Genomic DNA, 22,959 nt, shown 5'->3' with positions numbered 1-22,959 from the left:
TTACCTCTGAAAAATGATTAAAAATGAAGATTTCATATTTTTAGCAAGCCAATGTAGTAACTTTTAAAAATTAGCACTTCTATTGTAAAAACACACAAAAGGTAGAAAAAATACAAATATTCCTTTATTACCTCTGCAATACGGGTAAAAATTAAGAATTCATACACATTTTAAACTAGCTAAGGGTAAGTGTTTTAAATATTTCTAGGTTAACTTACATCAGGTTAAGTGGCGCGCCACTTAACCTGATGTAAGTTAACCTAGAAATGTTAGGTAACTTAACCTAATCTAACCTAAACCGAACGAGGGGGGGCGGGTCCTATCCCGTGGCAAACGTTCGGTCCCCGGCCCCCGGGGTTGGGGGGGGGGGGGTCACCTGTCAATTTAATGTAAAAAAACCTGTGGGTGGAGGGTCCACATAGTGGTAGGGTTTACTTCCACCGGGCCCCCGGGGGGGGGGGGGGGGGCCGTACGTGGGCTACGCTAGTCTAACCTAAATTAACCTAACCTAACATACTCTACCCTACCCGACTCATCCCCCTACCTTTTGGTGGAGGGGGGCGGGAGCCCCCCCAAAATAAATAACCTTAAAACACGTGGCTTCCGGTAATTAGCCTAACCTAACATAATCTAACCTAACCTAACCATACACCAAACTGTTTGTCTGGCTCTAACCTAATTCAATGGATTTCAAGAGCGAGGGATGAGGTGGGGGGGGGCTAAGGAGGCTAAGCTAGTCGACCCTAAAATAACCTAGACCAACATACTCTAACCTAACCTAACCATACACCTAACTTTTTATCTGTCTCTAACCTAATTCACGAGGTTTCGAGAGCGATGGTTAAGGCGGTGGGGGAGCTCCACACCTAAGTACATGTCGTTCTCTTATTGAATTTAATCCAGTCGACCGTAAATTAACCTAACATAATCGAATCTAGCCTAACCATATACATAACGTTGTGGAGCTATCTAACCTAATCTAATCTAACATAAGCGATTTAGAACCCTGGACATATTTAAACATATTGAAAATACTGTTCTATAAAATTTTACGCCCCCTTTCTGTGCAGTTAGTTCTATTCACTTTAAATCCCAATCAAGTGAGTTCTTTTCAATGTTTCTGTGACGAGTCCTTCTGTGAGTACTTAGAAAATATAAAATGATATATACAGGATATTCTTAAATCTGATTCCCCGCCATATTGTGTAGGGCTATCTTTAAGATATAGGATTTTGGTGCATAATTCAAAATATCCCTCATCAATTTTTCTTATTTAGTATGTTCGTTTGCACCTGAGATGTCAGAACGTTTATATGAGCATTCAGGGAGAGCTTTAAAGACGTATACACTTAACAGAGTTGCATACCTAGTTCCAAAACAAACTCAAACGTAACATATAATTAATATCCAGTGTATATGTCTCGTTTGAAACAATTAGTCTATGTAATGTAAGAAGTATTGTTTTGAAACCATTCTCCGCGAGTGAAAAATGGCAATTTTAGTGAGTGTTAATTGATATATAGAAATGTAATTATTGTTCTAAATCAACAGTTTGCACGATTTCGTAACTAAATAACCGTTAGGTAAGTATATTTAAGAGCTTTGAAAAGCTTTAAAATTCAGTATATGTTGAAATAGAGGACAAGATAGAAAATAATGGAAGGTTCTTCAAATGCAAGCCCGGCAATGTTTGATGTGAGTTCAATAATATGTCTTTTCAGTGTGTTTTACAACGAAAATAAGCAAAATATGGCAATTTTTTACTGAAATTGAAACCTCTTAGTTTAACTCAGGTATTGAACCTTTGGTAGATATAATGGTTCGAAAATAAACTATTCCCTTAATACAGAAAATTTAAGTTTGAACAATTATTCGTTATTATTTCATCATATCTTTGGTTTAGTCTGGTAGCTCTTTACTTTTACTCGAAAAGTGTTCTCTTGTGGGAAAAGAAAAATACAACGAATTTGAACACCCATGGTTCTAATTCATATCCTTTAATTAGGGGGGTCAGGGCTTGGTATTTAATAGAACTTTTCATTGAACGAATCGTCCATATTTCGATTCTAAAGGTTGTTATTTGTTTTTTCTAACGAAAATAAGCAAAATACGACGAAATTACGTTCCCATGGTTCTAATTCATATCCTTCAATTAGGGGGGTCAGGACTTGGTACTGAAAATGTGTATGAATTCTTCATTTTTAGCCATTTTGCAGAGGTAATCAATTAATATTTTGTAATTTTTCAAACTTTTGTGTGTTTTAGCAATAGAATGGCTCATATTTAAATATTTTACCCTTTAGCGAGTTTTATTAGTTTATTAATTCTTAATTTTTAGCCGTAATGGTGAGGTTATAATGGAACATTGTGCATTTTTTCTAACTTTTGTGTGTTTATGCAATATAATGACTCATATTTAAAACATTTACCCTTTAGCTAGTTGAAAATTTGTATGAATTCTTCATTTTTAGCCGTAAGACATAGGTACAACATTCAACAAGAGTCTTTGTTCAAGCTTTTGTGTGTTTTCACCATAGCATTGCCAATAAATACCCCATTTACCCTTTAGATATTTTATAATGGTAATTACTTCTTCGTTTTTAGCCGTATTTAATTTGTATAACAGGAACATTTTGCATTTTTTCTAACTTTTGTGTGTTTTCGCAACAGAATGGCTCATATTTAAAACACTTACCCTTAGCTAGTTAAAAATGTGTATGAATTCTTTATTTTTACCCGTATTGCAGAGGTAATAAAGGATTATTTTTTATTTTTCTAACTTTTGTGTGTTTTCGCAATATAATGGACCATATTTAAAACATTTACCCTTAGATAGTTGAAAATGTGTATGAATTCGTAATTTTTAGCCGTATTTCAGAGTTAATAAAGAAACATTTTTCATATTCTCAAAATTTTTTATGTTTTTGCAATAAAAGGGCTCATATTTAAAACATTTACCCTTTAGCTAGTTGAAAATGTGTATGAATTCTTCATTTTTAGCCGTATTGCCAAGGTCAAATAGGAATATATTGCGTTTTCTCTCCCTTGTGTGTGTTTTCGCAACAGAATGGCTCATATTTAAAACACTTACCCTTAGCTAGTTGAAAAGGTGTATGAATTCTTCATTTTTACCCGTATTGCAGAGGTAATAAAGGAATATTTTGTATTTTTTCTAACTTTTGTGTGTTTTCGCAACAGAATGGCTCATATTAAAAAGACAAACCTTTATATATATGAAACTATGTAAGAATTATTATTTTTTAGCCTATATGAATAGGTAATAACGTAACATAATGATTAATTAATAACTTTAGTGTTTAATATAACCATCATGTCTCTTAAATAATTAACTATAATTTCTATATTTGAAATTTTGTATTAGTTCTTAATTTTTAGCCGTTTTGCAGAGGTAATAAAGGAATATTTTGTATTTTTTCTAACTTTTGTGTGTTTTCGAAACAGAATGGCTCATATTTAAAACACTTAAACTTACCTAGTTGAAAATGTGTATGAATTCTTAATTTTTAACCGTTTTGCAGAGTTAATAAAGGAATATTTTGTATTTTTTCTAACTTTTGTGTGTTTTCGCAACAGAATGGCTCATATTTAAAACACTTACCCTTAGCTAGTTGAAAATGTGTATGAATTCTTCATTTTTAGCCGTTTTGCAGAAGTAATAAAGGAATATTTTGTATTTTTTCTAACTTTTGTGTGTTTTTGCAACAGAATGGCTCATATTTAAAACACTTACCCTTAGCTAGTTGAAAATGTGTATGAATTCTTCATTTTTAGCCGTATTGCAGAGTTAATAAAGGAAAATTTTGTATTTTTTTCTAACTGTTGTGTGTTTTCGCAACAGAATGGCTCATATTTAAAACACTTACCCTTAGCTAGTTGAAAATGTGTATGAATTCTTCATTTTTAGCCGTATTGCAGAGGTAATAAAGGAACATTTTGCATTTTTTCTAACTTTTGTGTGTTTTCGCAATAGAATGGCTCATATTTAAAAAATTTACCCTTACCTAGTTGAAAATTTGTATTAATTCTTCATTTTTAGCCGTATTGCAGAGGTAATAAAGGAACATTTTTCATTTTTTCTAACTTTTATGTGTTTTCGCAATAGAATGGCTCATATTTAAAACACTTACGCTTAGCTAGTTGAAAATGTGTATGAATTCTTCATTTTTAGCCGTTTTGCAACAATAATAAAGTAATATTTTGTATTTTTTCTAACTTTTGTGTATTTTCGCAACAGAATGGCTCAGATAGAAAACATTTACCCTCATCTAGTTTATGATTTGTATTAATTTCTTATTTTTAGTTATAATACATAGGATTTAAAGGAACAATTCGCATTTTTTCAAACTATTGTGTGTTTTCTAAATATAAATTCTCCTATAAATTACACACAAACTTAGATCGTAGATAAAGTGAATGTCTCAAAAAAAAAATTAATTATATATGAGTACCAATTGTACCATTTTGCATTTTTTCTAACTTTTGTGTGTTTTCGCAACAGAATGGCTCATATTTAAAACACTTACCCTTAGCTAGTTGAAAATGTGTATGAATTCTTCATTTTTACCCGTATTGCAGAGGTATTAAAGGACTATTTTGTATTTGTTCTATCTTTTGTGAGATTTTGCTATTTAACGGATCATATTTAACACATATACCCTTTAGATATTCTATGTTGTGAATGAATCTTTAATTTTTAGCCATATTTCATTTGAAAATAAGTAACATTTTGCAAAATTTCTATCTTTTGTGTGTTTACGCTATATAATGTCTATATATATATTCATTTAACCCTTTAGATAGAAGATATGGTTTTGTAATAATACATTTTTATCAGAAAATCTTATGTAAACTAGTGACATTTTGCAATTTATCAAACTATTTTGTGTTTTCGAAATAGAATGTATCATATTTAAAAAACTTAACCTTAGCTAGTTGAAAATGTGTATGAATTCTTCATTATTAGACTTAAAGCCTATTATCTTTAGTAACATTTTGCAGTTAATATAACTAATGTTTTAGTTAGAGAAAGACTTTGAAGAACTTCCAAAAATAACACTTAGATAGATTAAGATTTGTCTGAATTATTAATTATTATGCGTAATGAATAGTTAAAAAATGAACATTTTGTATTTTTTATAACTTTTGTGTGTTTTCACAACAGAATGGCTCATATTTAAAACACTTACCCTTAGCTAGTTGAAAATGTGTATGAATTCTTCATTTTTAGCCGTATTGCAGGGTGTGTAAGTTTTGTGTGTGTGTGTGTGTGTGCAAGTTTTTGTGTGTGTGTGTGTGAGTTTTTTGTGTTCATGTGTAAGTTTTTGTGTGTGTTTGTGTGTGTGTGTGTGTTTTTTTTTTTGTGTGTGTAAGTTTTTGCGTGTGTGTGTTTGTGTTTTTGTGTTTGTGTTTTTTTTTTTTGTGTGTGTGTGTGTTTGTAAGTTTTTGTGTGCATTTAATTTTTTTTGGGAATTTAAGTTTTCGAGTGCATGTGTAAGCTTTAGTGTGTGTGTAAGTTTTTGTGTGTGTGTGTGTGTGTAAGTTTTTGTGTGTGGGTGTGAGTTTTTGTGCGTGTGTGTTAGTTTTTGTGTTTGTGTAAGTTTGTGTGTGTGTGTGTGTGTTTAAGTTTTTTTGTGTGTAATTTTTTTGTTTGTGTTTGTTTATAATTTTGTGTGTGTGTGTGTGTGTGTGTGTAATTTATTGTGTGTGTAATATTTTTCGGTAGTGTGTTATTTTTATATTTTGTGTTTTAATTATTTGTGTGTGTGTGTGTGTGTGTGTGTGTGTGTGTAATTTTTTTTGTGTGTGTTAGTGTGAGTTTTTTTGTGTTCATGTGTTATTTTTTTTGTTTGTGTTTGTTTGTTTTTTTTTGTGTTTGTGTAATTTTTGGCGTGTGTGTGTAAGTTTTTGTGTGTGTGTGTGTGTAAGTTTTGTGTGTGTGTGTGTGTGTGTGTATGTTTTTGTGTGCATGTAAGTTTTTGTCTGAATGTAAGTTTTAGTGTGCATGTGTTAGTGTTTGTGTGTGTGTGTTTGTGTGTGTATAAGTTTTTGTGTGTGTGTCTGTTAGTTTTTGCGTGTGTGTGTAATTTTTAGTGTTTGTGTGTAAGTTGTCGTGTGTGTGTGTAAGTTTGTGTGGGTGTGTGTCAGTTTTTGTGTGTGTGTAAGTTATTGTGTGCATGTAAGGGGACCGGCGGAGGACCTTTGGGGCCCAGGGAGGGCGTTTGGGGATCCGGGGGCCCTTGAGGATTGAGTGATCTTTTGGGGGCCCTGGGGACCTTTGGGGACCGGGGGAGGGCCTTTGGGAGCCCGGGGGGACCTTTGAGGACCAGGGGAGGGCCTTTGGGGGTCTGAGGTGGGCGTTAGGGGGATAACATTTCGAAATTTTTACTTTTTAGTTTACTTTTTTTTGCGGCGCATCCCTGCGGCGCATCCCTGCGGCGCATCCCTGCGGCGCATCCTGCGGCGCATTCCTGCGGCACATCCCTGCGGCGCATTCCTGGCCCGCGGCGCTTCTCGGGCCCGGGGGCCCGTTGAGGACCGGGGGGCGGGCCTGTGGGGTCCGGGGTGCCCTTTGGGGGTCCGGGGGCCCTTTGAGGACCGGTGGGGAGGGCCTCTGGGGTCCGGGGTGCCCTTTGGGGGTCTGGGGGCGCTTTGAGGACCAGAGGAGGGCCTTTGAGGGTCTGAGTAGGGCGTTTGGGGTCCGAAGGGGCCCTTTGGGAGCTTGGGGGGATCTTTGAGGACCGAGCGCTTCCTTCGGGGTTGGGGTAGAGGGATTGGAACCCTTTGGGGTTGGGGTAGAGGACCTCACAACACTGTTCAAATAAAACTTGAGTATTATAACGACCACAGAGTTTCATCCTCAAATCCTTTTCCAAAATATCTTCAAAAATCTTCTTTTAAAATGTCTCTTAAGTGTTTCGCCGAAATAATTCCATAGCCTGTCTAAAACGGTTTCGCCCAAATAATTCCTAAACGTAATTTCAGTGTGTTCCCTTTTTTTGGCATCTCTGCGCTAATGCATTTCAAATTAATATGAAACCTGATTCCCACGCTAAAACAATTCATCGCTAAGATGTTTCTTGGAGAATTGTTTCCATGACCTTTGGTTATTAATATCCTTTGGAGTTCGACCAAAAGAGTTGTTCCCCAGGCAAAGACATTAATGACTTGGATCTATTCCTGGAGAATCGTTTCTAGGCGAAAATTTTTAAAGTCTGACAGATGATGTCATTGGTTGATTGACCTGTCAAGAAAGGGAATTAATTTGTTGTTTCTAAGGGGAATTACTGATTCAAGATAGGTGAATTGAGGTCGACAGCACAGGTGTTCCAAGGTCGATGTTGTTGTTGTTGTAAGTGCACGCTCTCAGCGAATGTCAAGGTCGATATTGTTGTTGTTGACACACTTTGATCGAACTTGGAAATTTAGGTCATTGACCCCATTAACCACGTGTTCTCCCTAGGGACTCTATGCCCATATATGGTGTACTGACAGAGTTAGACTAAATTGTAGATGGCAGCAGGGGTGGGTGTCACGAGCTTTAGGGTCACTTCTACTAACACTGACCCTGTATTATCTATGGGTAATAGTAGAGAGAAGTAATTACTGAAGAGTATCAGTTGGCTAATACTCTTCTGAAGGAAATGCCTTCATAAAATAAAATTGGTGCCACTAGATTCCATGTCTTATACCATTTCCAAATATCATAGTCACTTTTCTGATAAAGACCATCCCCTGATGATCCCCTACATAGTCTTAAGATCAAACTAAAAGATTGTACAAGCCAAGTTTAGTGGCTCTTGAGAACAGAAACACAATTTTCGTGCAGCCCTGCTATACTCTACCTCCCCCCCCCCAGTGTGAAAATATATAACCTAATCTAAATTATATATTTTCAAAATATTAACAAGAATAATGGGTGGCAGAATGTATTGGAAATATATAATCTGGGCTATTATTTGGATTTCATGGGGGGGGGCTAGAGGTAAAGTATTGCAGAGCTGCATGCAAAATGTATTAGCTACAATTATTTAAAAATTTCGAGGCTACAGAGCTGATACTTTGAGTATTCAGTTACCTCAGCAGGCAGAGGCACCAATTAGAGGAGGGGGCAGGGTGGGCCATGGCCTTTCCTAGACATTCAAAATTACCTTTCATTTATATTTCACAGCCATTTTCTATCTTAGTTATTTGCTATATTAAACCAGCGAGACTGGATAACTGGTCGTTTTTATTTGTCGCCCCTGTGCATAGTTTTGCACACCAATTAAAAAGTACTGTTACTTTTTGTTGATCTTATTTTAAAATGTCCCGTCTTTCCATTCTTGTACCACCCTAATTCTACCATTAGAAGACACTGTTGTTTCGAAATGTCTAAGAGCGCGACTACGCTATTTTATTACCCAATCCACGACCAGAAATGTGATTTCTGAGCAGGGTTCATTCAAAACTAAACTTCAGCTGGTCAGTGTTTTTTGATTGTTTCTCGTGAAGAGTTAGTAATCAAACTATGAGTAAAAAGCAACTACAAACTTTGGATTTTTTTTGCTGTAAAAATGCGGAAGAAAAATGAAGAAACTGGCAATAGTGTCAGCGCTCGAAGTATTGGGTCAGTGGAGATAAATTACCCCACCTGTGACAGCCTTTCGGAAAGTCTCCACAATCTAAAACCAGCGCTCGAAGCAAGAGAAGTCAAGCCATTTCCATTCGCCTCAAAGACTTTCTTTCAAACTCAACAACCGGTAAACGCCATACGAGTCAGCCAGCTCAATCATACTCCGATAAACTTCTGTACTTTGAGGTAATAGACCGTTTGACAAGTGAGATGGACCAACGTTTCATGCAAAATATGCCTCTGTTTGACGCTTTATCTACCTTCAACCCCTCACGTTCCAATTTTCTCGAACTTTCGATAGTGGAAAAGGTTATGTGTCAAGAGATTCTCGATGTTCATGACTATGCCATAAAATCCCAGCTTTCTCTTGCACAGCTGCATCTGTCAAAAAGTGACATTTCAAAAATGGATCTTCTTCGACCTATCGAAATCTTATCTGACCTCTCAGTTGCCTATTCTGTAGTGCTAAAACTGATGAAAGCTATTTGCTACTTCGCCTTTGACCACTGCCAGCAATGAACGATTCTTCTCGGTATTAGGGTGTGTGAAGGACTATCTGCGATCGACGATGGGAAATGACAAACTCAGTGATCTCATGATAATGGCCGTTGAAAAACAGGAGGTAAAGAAACTGGGTAAAGAATATGGGTCCTCATCATCACCTCATCCGGTTGTTTAGTGCTGTTTGATATATTTGGTTAATTATTTATTTGTCATTTTTTGTAGTGAATTTTTCTTTCTTTTTTTTGTTTTTTACTCCACTATTTTTGTTCATGTATGTGGGTTATAAATAAAATAAATAAATAAATAGATTAGTCGACGATTTTGCCAAGCAGTGGAGTCTCCGCTATCCCCTGTTTCAGGTATGTTTGCTCAATGTTGCTTTTTTTGGAATCTTCATTAAAAAAGTTGAAAAAAAATCCTTGTCTCCCCTACAGTTTCGTGAAATGGCGCCACTGGGAGCTTGGAAGAACATCGTATCGCAGATCACCGTGGAGTTGAAGTAAAGTAAAGGATGCATAAAAAGCTTTTTCAACACCCAGTAACAGTTTAGCTGCTGAAAAGTTTATTGCCTGGATTTGATCTAGGGCTGCGATTTAGGTGTTAGAGAGTGATTTAAGAAAAGAAAGAAAAGTAGACAACCATATAACTGGACAATGAAAAGCATGCAAATGATTTCATGAATACCATGAACTTTTCATGAATACCAATGTTTCTGCATACCTTCATTTTAATCAAATCAATATGGTTCTTAAAAGAGATTTTCTTTCAAAAGCTTTGTTGAATAAGGAGAATTTTTTTAAAATGCTAGTAGACATGTAGCCAAAGGCTTATTCAGGATTTTTTTCAAACATATCACAAATTTATTTATATTCATTTTTGTTACGTTTTACCGAGTCAGTAAAAATTACGGGGAGGGGGGTTAAATCCTGGTAAGCCCTCTCCTTCCTGGATTCAACCTTGTATATAACCCCAGAAAATTGTAGGTCCTATTAGAACTTACTTAAAGTAGTAGAAATCTTTTTCCTCAGGAGTAAGCTTGGAAATGTCCACATCAGGCATCATGGCGGCTAAGTCCTCTTGTAGGTGACTAAAACAAAGCAAAATATATCAACAGATAATAAACTATTGAACTACATTTGTCTTAAGACTTTTTTTCTAATAGCCCTAATCTGCACGTGATAGGCTCCAGTTAGAAACCGGTTTACCTCTTAACATGTATGTGCTTTGGTGGTATTAATAGGATGGGGGGGGGGGCTCTTTCTCTTTTGAGATTCTTCCTTTATTAAACAAAAGAAACTGTTAGTCTATATCAATATTCAAGTTTGTTTTAAACAAATTTAAAACAAAATTTCCCCTCCCTCCTTTTACTAGAAGTATTATTTTTATTTTTTTTTAAGCTTTCTCAAATCTAAATATTACTGCTATCAGTTCAGATACTCTAGTACGTCTGGAAATGTCATGACAAGTTGAAATCCAATGTTGAAACTAAAACTTAAATAGTATATACAGTTATGTTAAAAGCTATAGTTCTTTGAAACTTCAGTTTTTCTTCTAAAACATTTTAATATGTTTTGAATTTTAATTTTTTTTTTTTATATAAGCATATATCCAAGGGGGTAACAATTGATTTTATAATTAATGTTAAAAATACTAAATTGCTTAAATTAAGAGTATATGAAGGTAAAGAAGTGAGACTGAATAACAAAAATAAATTAAATGGATACTTTCACTTACCTACGTACTACTTTTAGGAAATACCGCGGATGCAGTGAAGGTGCAACGAGAAGAACAGTTTTAAATAACAGAAGAATAAGTCGTGCGAACTAAGACTAGAATGTCCGACTTCATCGTAATGGCAGTGGTCAGGTATTTTTCTGAAAAACGATTGTTCCAAAAGGCTGCAGAAAAAAATTGTTAAATATTTTCTGAAGGAGTTGTCACTAGGATAATTGGTGGTGCTCATCTAAAGGACTAAATACCAAACAATAGGCTATACGAAAAATCTGGTTCCACTTTCCAGGGATATAATGAAAGGAAAATTAAGATGGCTAAGCCTCGTTTGACAAGGATTGGTGAATTTCCAAAGATGATGCTTTTTGGCCATTTGTATAGGGCTAAACAAAAATCAGGTTGCCCCCAAATGGGATGGGGAGAAGTTATAAGGTAAAGATTTAATTTTGAATAGATTTTAATGGAGGAGGACTGGGCGCAGTTACGCTGTTCTCAGCTGGATTGGTGCTGCAGTGAGATTTTGGTAGTAGTAGCACTACCTAGGGCTGATGAGCTAAATCTTGAAAATAAGTCATGAGCTTTTAATGTGTTAATTTGGGAGGCAGTGCTTCACGACGGTGACTGAACTTACATCTCGGGATGCTGATGTAGTTTTTGTCTTCCCAATTGTTCCATATAGTCGCTTGTCGTCATCATATATCATAGGGTTATAGTTTTAATCTGAAGAATGCTGAAATATAGAAAATTCTTCGAAAAGGGCACATTTTTAGGAAATTTTTATACACGAGCTTGACTTAAAATTTTTACGAGACTTCATTTCGATCACTGTTGAAAATTGGGTTGATCACTAAAATCAGCCCTTTGGTAGCCTACTCAGGCCAATGTCTTATGGGATCTAGAATTTGGGTCGCAGTTTGTTAATTTTGAAACTCGAAAGCATCCAAAGTCGGGGTAGTATCGTCATAATCTAGGTATCCTAGGACATCCGATTAATTGGTTTCAGTTATGAAATCTTCTGCTTGGATTATGAGGGATGGGGCCATTTTTCCCTGCATTTTTGCTCTGTTGGAGCAACCACAGACAATTTACTACCCGAATAGATATTTCATTTTTATGGCGAGCTGCAAAATTAGCAATCAGCAATCCCGATTTTAAATACCTTGAAATTTCTTACGATCCGAAATCTACAAGTTGATGCCCGAATTTAGATCCATAGAGAACCAGCCTGGGAAGATTCATTAGATCCTTACTAAAGCACCGATTTTAGCTTTATAGGTACAGTGGATAGATCTCTGCTTAGAAAGACGGGACTAAGGGCTTGACCCCAACTACTACTGGGCTTATTATGAAGACCAAGATTTTTGCATACCTTCACTGAGGCTCTGTCCGATGACAAATCCCTGAGGCTTTGTCCACTGAAAGAAAACCCAGTTCAAGATTCGTCATGAATCAATAAACTAGAGGTAGACAGTATCAAATGAATCTTGAACTTTCGAGCCAAGTTCAATGATTTATGTGAACAGTCTAGTATTAATATTGGCAAAAACTTTTGTCTTTGTAATAATAAGAATTTGAGTATTAAAAACAAACAGTAAAACTATTGTCGCTTACTCTTCGTCATGAACAAGTTTGGTGTCACGAGTTATCTTCCCAGGAATATTTCCAGCATCAGCATTCGGTCGATAATGTTCATGGGGCTTCATTGTCACTGACTGTCTGGAAAGACAGGAGTATTCTTAGTAAGAATGACCTATTATTTGGGTAGCTGATAAGTCAGTCACAGTTGACATAAGTCAAAAACCCACCAGAGTGTAAATCCCTTCACAGCAATGTAAGTAGTACGAGCATAATACTTTCAAACGGAGCCCACCCCGGCTTTCAAACGGAGCCCTATCCTTTTTCCCATAGGATTCAAACGGAGCCCTCTGACGTCACGGCAACCATAGAAAAATAGTATTGGATTTCAAACGAAGCCCTCTGACGTCACACCCTCGCTCCTGTTTCTAGCTGACAAGATTCCCATTTTTGGCAACAGTTCAATGTCCTTGGCAAGATTTCAAGGACACACCCCTTTTCCGAGTGTGTCTTGTTACGGCAAGATTTACACCCTTGGCATGATTCCCATCCTTGGCAAGAGTCCAGACATAATTATTTGGAATATGGTTGGTATAATACACAAGTTTCAATAATATGGGGAGCCCCCTGTTTCTATGCAAATCCCCGCCCCTGGCAAGATTCCAAGCACATGTTACACCACGCGACAACCCCTCAGGGTTAGATAAGTGGAGCTACCAGCCCCTCAGGCCGTTAAACCTACGCAAAAAGGTTACCGGTTCTATTAAAGGGAATATAATGGCCAAGACTTCCAAGAAACACCGCTCTTAGGACCAATGACGTCATACGACGCTCCCCGTTTCAAACGGACAGATATGTACTCTGCAACAGGAACCCATTGGGGGGATCCCCAATGGGTTCCTGTGCAACACTGTCACGTAATACTTTTTCCCCCCAAAACCCTCAAAGCTTTTTTTCATTAATTTAATGGCGGCAAACACTTTATGTAAGGTTAGCGCATCTAACGTATGGACGGCGCATCCATCACTGCTACATAGTACCATTTTGACATTCTTCGCCCAAAAGCCTCAAGACATTTTCTTTTCTCGGCGTTTCATTTTTTCGCTCCAAACACCTTTTATATTTTTTTCTTTTTCTAGAGTTCTTGATCCCGACAGGACTCGAAAGGTCATTCCCTTCCAATGGTACAGCACCCCAAGCAAGTCCTCCATGAACCCTTTGCCAAAATTTTGTATCTTGAACCATATTCTAAAAATAATCTATTAGAAGCAAGAAGATTCCCTATTTTTCAAGCATGCTAGAACGGCGTGTTTACTGCTAAATTTGGCACGCACTCGGAAAACATCTATTTCCAGGGGACATTTGCTTTCAAGGTATTTTTAGCAATAAAGAGGATATGTGTGTTTAAACCACGTGAACACCTAGTTGTGAGAGACGCTTCCCAAACAATAAATCTTAAAATCACAGACATTGTAAATAAAAACAAATTGACAAGCAATAAAACATAAAAAAATACAGCTAAAAAACACGACAAAAAATAAAAGTTGAAAAAAGCCGTATTATCATATATGCAAAAAGAACCATCTATTATAGAAAACCGGGGCTTCTAGCCTGCAACTCCGGAGGGTAGGGGAGGGGGGATTGATGTTAGACGTGGGTTTGGAGGGATAAGGTTGATATTAGATGCAATTCAAGACATATTAAGAGCTGCTAAGGAAAATATCCATTTCTTTGAGTACCTGTTAGATTTTCATCTCTGCCATGGGAAAACTTCCTTAATGTCTCCACCCTAACTTTTAAGCTGTAGTTTGCCCCAAAATGAGATTACATACCCCCCCCCCCAAACCTGATAATACATCATCTCCCCCAAGACATTTTTAGGCATTTCCTATTAAAAACTATGGTTTTAAATCCCTTGATTAAAGTTTTCTGCAACCCAAGCCAATCATAATGACCCCACAAAATACTCCACACCACCATGGCATTTCACCCATGTGACACCGCCCTCCATCCCCTGGGTGACCTGATATTAGTGATACAGTTAAACCATATTAAGAGGTATTATTGAAAGACTTTTAACGAAATGCACCATTTCACTGAGCATTGTTAGATTTAACTCTCCCCCTAGCAAAAAGTTCATTTATCACCTCCTGCCTTATCTTTAAGCTCTAGAGTATACTAGTCAATGACAATGCATACCACCCTGGTAAATTATGGTTGATATTGAACACCCCCAAGACATCGCTACATCTCCCCAGAGAAATCTTTCAGCCATTTCCAAATAAAAATTATGGTTTTAAATCCCGCGATTCAAGTTTTTGCAACTCAAGCCTATCATAATGCCCTACAAAACACTCCACACCGCCATGGCATTTCACCCATTTGACAAAGCCCCCCCCCCCAGGTGAGCTGATATTAGATGCAAATTTAAGACATATTAAGAGCTTTCAAGGAAAATATCCATTTCTTTGAATTAAACTTATGAATATTTCACAATATCCTAACAATAGATACCACCCTTCACCTAGCTTTCCTTTTCAGAGGGCACCTTGATAAAAGATTTAGTTTTTAGGCATTATTGTGGCTTATGGTTGTTATATGGTAAATTATGGTTGATATTAAACACCCCCAAGACATCGCTACATCTCCCCAAAGAAGCCTTTCAGCCATTTCCAAATGAAAATTATGGTTTTAAATCCCGCGATTCAAGCTTTTGCAACTCAAGCCTATCATAATGCCCTACAAAACACTCCACACCGCCATGGTATTTCACCCATGTGACACAGCCCCCCCCCCCGGGTGAGCTGATATTAGATGCAAATTTAAGACATATTAAGAGCTTTTAAGGAAAATGTCCATTTCTTTGAATTAAACTTATGAATATTTCACAATATCCTAACAATAGATTCCACCCTTCACCTAGCTTTCATTTTCAAAGGGCACCTTGATAAAAGATGTAGTTTTTAGGCATTATTGTGGCTTATGGTTGTTATATGGTAAATTATGGTTGATATTAAACACCCCCAAGACATCGCTACATCTCCCCAAAGAAATCTTTCAGCCATTTCCAAATAAAACTACGGTTTTAAATCCCGCGACTCAAATTTTCGCAACTCAAGCCTATCATAATGCCCCACAAAACACTCCACACCGCCATGGCATTTCACCCATGTTACACAACCGCCCCCCCCCCCCCGGGTGAGCTGATATTAGATGCAAATTTAAGACATATTAAGAGCTTTTAAGGAAAATATCCATTCCTTTGAATTAAATTTATGAATATTTCACAATATCCTAACAATAGATTCCACCCTTCACCTAGCTTTCATTTTCAGAGGGCACCTTGATAAAAGATGTAGTTTTTAGGCATTATTGTGGCTTTAAAAGGATAAAGAATAACATGCCTAATTTAAGGAAAGACGAAGGGAGAGGACTCCAAGGGAGGGGATCCGTCTGTGGGGGAGGAGATTCAAGTGTTTATTTATTATTATACTGCCTCCCTCCACTAAGGTACCGACCTGCTCGCTGGTCGCCTCCGAGGAAGCAACCAGTTCCCCTGAACGGTTTCTCTTACCCCAGGGTAAATCTTTTACCAAAATATCAAAACACGCAAAGGAGGGGAAATTCCATTTCGAGAAATTCTTGTCCCATCCACCCCCCGCGCTGTGGGGGGGGGGGATGGTCTGTGTCTACTCTTTTTGGGGGACGGAATCCGGCTATCCTACGCGCAGTGGGGGAGTGTGATCTGTGTCTACTCATTCCTGGGACAGAATCTGGGCTTCGGCTAGGCGATAAAAGACGCTAAAAAACGCTATTGTTCGAGATAATTTAAATGTAGTAATAATATGAAAATTATTGTTGAGTTTCTACGGCAACCCTCTAACGTCTGAGCATCCCTGTTTCTAGCGCTCAGCTAGAAAGATTCGCGCACTGGCAACATTCCCGCCATGGCAAAATTCCTGCCATTGATACATTGTTTTCCTGGAAGACCCTTGGATTTTCCGTGATCAAGTCTAATAGGAACGACACCAATGTAACTCGTAAACTAGACTAAAAGGACCCCATGTAGCTCCAGCACGGCACACACACATGCGTGTTGTGTATTAACGGCGACGTGACACCCCCTAGGATATTTTCAACCTATTTTGCCCCAAAAATAAACTAAAATATTCCATTAAACACTATATTTTTGAAAACAGAGAAGCCCCCACCTTCTTTTCTTCACTAGTGTTTCATACTCTAAGCATTTCACCTCGCAATGTTACACTATTAATGCCCCTGTGACGTACCCCTGTCATCACCCCCCCCCCCCCCAAAAAAAAACAACTTTTTTCAGACATTTCTCGTTAAAAATTTTATTTTCAACTAATTCATTCAGGTTTTCGCAAGCAATTCAGCCCACACTACCACACTACAGCTACTCTAAGATACCCCTCTGTCATCGCCCCATCTCCCCAAAAATACTTTTCAGACATTTCTCGTTAAAAATTTTATTTCAACTCATTCATTAGGGTTTTTCGCGATCAATTCACGCCAAAGTACAGCACTATCACTACTCTAAGACACCCCTCTGCCATCACCCCATCCCCCGAAAAACATTTTTTCAGGTATTTCTTGTTAAAATTTTATTTCAAGTCATTCATTTGGGTTTTCGCAAGTAATTCGCACCATAGTACAACACCATAGCTACTCTAAGACATCTCTGTGCCAGCACCTCATCTACCTACAAAACACTTTTCAGACATTTCTTATTAAAAATTTTAATTCAACTCATTCACCCGGGTTTTCGCAAGCAATTCACACCACAGTATAGCACAATAACTACTTTAAGACACCCCTATCTCTTCGCCCGATCTCTCCCAAAACACTTTTTCAGACATTTCTTGTTAAAAATTTTATTTCAAGTCACTCATTCGGGTTTCCACAAGTAATTCAGCCTAGAGTGCCACTCTATAACTACTCAAAGACACCCCTCTGCCATCGCCCCATCTCCCCACAAAACATTTTTGAGACATTTCTTGCTAAAAAATTCCATTTTCAAGTCATTCATTTGGGTTTTCGCAAGCAATTCACGCGAGGCCTTCTTATTTGAGCAGTTGTTCTTAGAGAATTGGGAAAACGGTCAAGCTTTAGCACAAAGAGCGAGGTTGAGCGTTCTTAATGAAAATCACACCATCAGATTCAGAATATCAGAGAACCCTACTGTAGAGCTTTTTATAGCTCCTATATACACAGTTTGGAGTTTTACATTTTATGCCAGTAGCAATATCACGGGTGCGTGTTTATTTATTAAATAAAGGGTGCACTTAAAAAGGGAGCACTTTTTAAGTGACCAAAATAATTGGGTTGCAACTAGCTCCCTTCCCAATCCTTTTTTTCCCCAAAGTCGTCCGATCAAAATTTTGAGATAGCTCTTTCTATCCAGCATAGTTGTAAACACAGTTGGAAGATTTCAGGGGGGTGAACTTTCCAGGAGAAATTTTACACTGGGGAAATTTGCCCGAACTCCTATACGAAATTCTTTTTCTTTGCCTTACCTTGTTTTGCCGACTTAAGTATACATGTAGACATGTTCCGCGGAAATTTTTAGCCGGATTGGGATTGTCTGGAGGATTTTTCCGGGGGGGGGGGAATTTTCCACGGGAGAAATTTTTTCGGGGGGATTTCACGGGGAAAGATTTCCTTGGGAGAATTTTCCACCGGAAAAACTTTTCACAAGGGGTAGGGGGATTTCCGCATCTACGGAGGAGTGGATTTCCAGAATGATTTAAAAAACGACCAGAAATTAAAGTGTTTTTCAAATTGTAATGTATTAAGGACAATTTCAATGTAGAATCGTCCGCAAAAACAATCCAGGAGAAGTTTTCAGCGAGAATGGGATTGTCCAGGGGGAGGTGTATTTTACGTGGGAGGAACTTTACTTGGAGGAATTTTCCATGGACAAAAGAAATTTTCAGTGGATGGGAGCTCAATTTCCCGGTATTATTTGAAAAACGATTAGAAAGTAAGCAAAAGAAAGTTTTTCGACGCCTCGTTGTTTACGCTAAAGTTTAATCTTTGTCCCAATATTTTAAAAACGAATTCTAAACAAAAAGCACGTCTTATAACACGAAGGTTTATTGAAAGTTCTAAAAAACTTTAATGTAGAGAGTGAGGTATTGAGGAGGGTATGAAACTACATTTTTATCCTTTTATGGGTAGAACTACACATTATTTTCCTTGTTTGAATAAATTTATTTAACTTCGGGAAATATAACAATGACCAGGGTTGCGAAGTGCCTGCATTTTGTGTAGATAAGGGTTGAGGTTTTGAAGATCATATTGATATATTTAGCGTTAACATTGTTAGAAATGTTTGTAGTATGGGGGAAATAATATTTCTCAATACATGTTACCGCAATGTTGTAGTTTTAGATTGAATATCCTTATTTCCTCTCCTTTTTGTGTGTTTTAGTATCAACATCTTTGTCGTGTTAATCATCTAAAGATGCAACTAAATAAAATAGTAAGGTTACTGATTGACAACTAATCCTTCATTTCGCAGTTACAACGTTATATAGATTTAAGAATGGATTCCTCCACAAGAAGAAATTCTACCTTAAATGGTTTATATTCAATGATTCGATACCATGCTGCTTTTCGTTTAAATTTGCAACTGCGCATCGTATATTGAACAACGGATATGAGTCATCTTCTACACATTAGCAAAGACTTAATAAAGAACATATATGTTATGTTAAATAGCATAACATCGTATGTTAAATTTATAGTATCTTATATAGTATGTATAACATAGCATAACATAGTATGTTAAAGAACATAACATAATATGTTATGAATATTTTTTTTCATGGCCTTTTATACCGAACCAAGGGTCGCAAAAGCTTGGCCAAGGGTAGACTTAATCACAAATTGAAGACTTACTGTCCTTTTAGTACCAGAAACAATTTGATGGTACCCAACCCCTTCATTACCTCACCCAACTCCCCCCCCCCTGCCCAAGTTCGTATCAGATCACAATTATATAAAAACTATTTTAAACTAAGAGATTGAAAGGATAAAAAACTGTACCTCAAAGAGAGAGGGGGAGGAAAATAGAGCCCAGGAGGCGAGGGTTCCATATTACATAAATGACTAACAAATAATCGTTCAAATGGGATAAATCCATTTATTCAGACAGTGAAAACAGGTACAAAATCTTGTACCTGTTCTTGTGTCTAAATAAATGGATTTAGCCCCATTTGAACGTTTATTTATTCGTCAAAGAAAGACAATGTGTTCAGAGAAAAGAATACCTAATTTAAGGTGTTACGGTGAAACTAAATGAAACATAGCTGCATTTGTCAAACAGTTCGTGGTAACGAACTGTAAGTAAGGAGCGACCCGGCTCAATAGCAACCGAAACTCTAAAAAACGAAATTTTTATACCAACAGATACATCAAAAGAATCACATTTGCATGCTGATTTCAAATATACAAGTTTCATTAGGTTTCGTTTTACCCATCAAAAGTTATGCGCCTGAGAAAATTTGCCTTATTTTCGAAAAAAGAGGGAAAAAACCCCAAAAACTCATAGAACTTTAATGAAAATCACACCATCAGATTCAGGGTATCAGGGAAACCCTCTGATACGCGAGAAGAAGTTCCAAGCTCCTATGTGCTAAAATGTGGAATTTTATATTTGGATGCGTGTTTATTTGTTTTTTTTTGTTTTTTTATTTCCTAAGGGATGATCGTATCGATCCGGTAGTCCTAGAATATCGTGAGAGGGCCCATTCGGACGGAAATTAAAAGTTCTAGCGCTATTTTTAAGTGACCAAAAAATTGGAGGGCAACTTGGCCCCCTCCCACACTCATTTTTTTCCCGAAGTCACCCAATCAAATTTTTTCGAAATCTAATTAATTTGTCTTTGAGGATGACTTAATCCCCCACAGTTCACGGGGGAAGGGCTGCAAGTTATAAAATTTGCCCATTGTTTACATAGTATTGTTTACTTGGAAGTATACAGGAGTTTTCAGGAGGAATTTTTCTCTGCTGGGGGGGGGTCGGAGCAGGGGTTATGGGGGAGAATCTTTCCATGAAGGATGGTTCCTTGGGGGAAGGGACCTGTCTAGGAAGGGGGTTCCGGATTTCCCAGCATTATTTAAAAAATCGATCAGAAATTAAATAAAAAAACAAGCTTTTTTTCAACTGAAAGTAAGGAGCAACATTAGAACTTAAAACGAACAGAAATGATTACGTATATGAGGGGTTCGCCCCCTAGTCAATACCTCGCTCTTTACGCTAAAGTTTTTTTTTAGTACTTTCAAAAGAGCTTTCTATTCTAATTAACCGGCGTTTGTGATTCAGGGGTTTGTGATTCGAACAAAATTCGAACTTTAGCGTAAAGAGCGAGGTATTGACTAGAGGCGAACTCTCTAATATACGTAATAAAAACATACGAATATGGAAATTCGTTACGTAAGTTAATTCGTAAATTACGTCAGAACAAAATTTCGAGAAAGCCATTTAGCCAAAAAAAAGGAAAATTAATATGCGAATTTCGTTTTAATTATTCATGTACGGTTAGCCAAAATCAAAGCTGCATTAATTCAAAAATGTTCGGAAATTAAATAATAAAAAAAACAAGTTTTTTAACTGAAATTAAGTAGCGACATTAAAACTTAAAACTAAAAGAAATTATTCCGTATATGAAAGGGGCTGTCCCCTCCTCAACGCCTCGCTCTTTACGCTTAAGTTTGACTCAGTCTCACAACTTAATTTCTTGAAACAATAAAATACTTAAGCGTAAAGAGCGAGGCATTGAGGAGGGGACAGCCCCTTTCATATACGGAATAATTTCTGTTAGTTTTAAATTTTAATGTTGCGACTTACTTTCAGTTAAAAAATTTTTTTTTATTTAGTATAGCAGAGAGGACGATAAGTCACGTCTTGCTGAACTTAAGGTAATGCCTCAAATGTGGTCGGCTCCTGTATCCTCCGCTTTCTAAAATCCTTAATATTCAAGAATTTTCTATGTGTTATAATATTTGTAATTGAGGACCCAAAATTAAGTTCTTGGGCCGGTTCCCCCTGCATCCGCTCCACTTGAAAAATTACTATTATTTTATAGTTTTAGCTTTCAGTATTGTGTTTTATCCCAGGTTTCAGCCTGTAGAACACATGGTCGCATAATATTTAGGCTGGTACAATCGGATCTCAAAATAAAGTTTCCAGGAGAAATTTGGAGACAGATACCTTTTGGGGGAATATACAGGCCCCATTTGACGCCTTACGCTCTGTCTTAGAGGATATGGTGAGTTGAATGCATTTTCCCCTTAAGTCAAAAGTAAAAAAGTCTTCAGAAAAAATTTTACTTAGGGCTATCTGTTGCGATTCTTACATCTTGGAGTGTCACTTATTCTGTTACTCTTAGTGTAGCGCAGCTACAACGTCTCTTTGTGACAAGTCACGCATCAACCCGTGCATGGTATTTCGCACCACGCTTGGCAAGTGTCACCTGACGCATATGATCTTAAGAACAGGCAATATTTCCAGCAAGAAAAGTTGATTCTTGTGACGCTAAAACGTTGATTCTTTTGATTTTTTGATCAATCGTTCATTCGTTGATCAATGCAATGTTTGCTCTACCACTTTATTTAATAGGCTCGCATTTTATCAGCAGACCCAACAAAACGACTAACACAGGCTAAACTGAATAAAACGACTGGTTACGGGTAAGTTCTTCTATTGTGTTCGATGAACCACCATGATGGACAACATTGACATATCAATTCCTATTTCGAGTCTCTAGGCAGCTTTCAAGGACAAGTAGAGAAATATGCAGATGGTTACTTCAAAAATTAAGGATACATTCATATGACCCAAAAAACGTGTCAAATTCTAACCAACAGGTAGGTCTGCTTCTAGTGAAATTGAGTGAGATTAATAAAGAAAAATTTTTAACTAATTTTTACCCTGGCTTTTTCATGTGTGAATGGGATCCATATCCAAACCCTGGTCCATGTCCATAGGATACGCTCTGCAAAGTCACGAATAGAGTTATAGTTTTCATAGAAATCATATCTCAAGTCTGCATTTATACTATTAATTTTAAGGAATAAAGAATAATTTCATCATAAAAGATAAGAAACAAGATAAAGTTTTAGCTTCGAAAAGAGTCAGAGGACGCTGAACAAATAATGTGATGTAACACTAAAGAGACAGCAATTGAGTATTTTTTTTTTCATTACTTATCATTATTTAGGATGAGACAATGAACTTTAAAATCCCACATTTACTTTATGTTTGGGCTGTAATTAGCATTATTGTTTGAGGAAAGTTTGGCATTCCATTCTTTTTAAAAATAGCAGAACTTCGTCTTTAAAATCTCCATTTGCAAACTTAAACAAATCATCTAACATTCAGCTCAGACTTAATTAATCTGATTTCAGTAAGGTTTAAATATTTTGAATCTTTTTTTTTATCAATTTTACTAGTGAATGAAATTTCAAACATCAAATTAACAAAGCCTCCC

General features: G+C 36.9%; 1 protein-coding gene across 2 annotated transcripts in view; it reads right to left on the bottom strand.

Moving 5' to 3' along the window:
• Window positions 1-22,524, bottom strand: part of LOC148950605 (multiple coagulation factor deficiency protein 2 homolog) — a 47,325-nt gene extending 24,801 nt beyond the window's left edge. The window contains exons 1-3 of one of the 2 annotated variants that reach the window (XM_089091665.1): window positions 22,400-22,524; window positions 12,479-12,583; window positions 10,137-10,223 (exon numbers count right to left, since the gene is read on the bottom strand). In XM_089091665.1, the coding sequence (XP_088947791.1) occupies window positions 10,137-10,223; window positions 12,479-12,583; window positions 22,400-22,506 (299 nt within the window). In that variant the 5' untranslated portion in view covers window positions 22,507-22,524. The remainder of the gene's footprint in view (window positions 1-10,136; window positions 10,224-12,478; window positions 12,584-22,399) is intronic. The other variant, XM_089091667.1, reaches the window with a different exon arrangement.
• Window positions 22,525-22,959: the final 435 nt, after the last annotated feature.

Source organism: Artemia sp. Qi Xiang Cuo, chromosome 7, assembly GCF_049724085.1.
Source record: "Artemia sp. Qi Xiang Cuo chromosome 7, ASM4972408v1, whole genome shotgun sequence".
NCBI classification, from domain to species: Eukaryota; Metazoa; Arthropoda; class Branchiopoda; order Anostraca; family Artemiidae; genus Artemia; species Artemia sp. Qi Xiang Cuo.
Note: the sequence above shows the minus strand (reverse complement) of the source record. Positions and strands in the feature narration are given on the sequence as shown.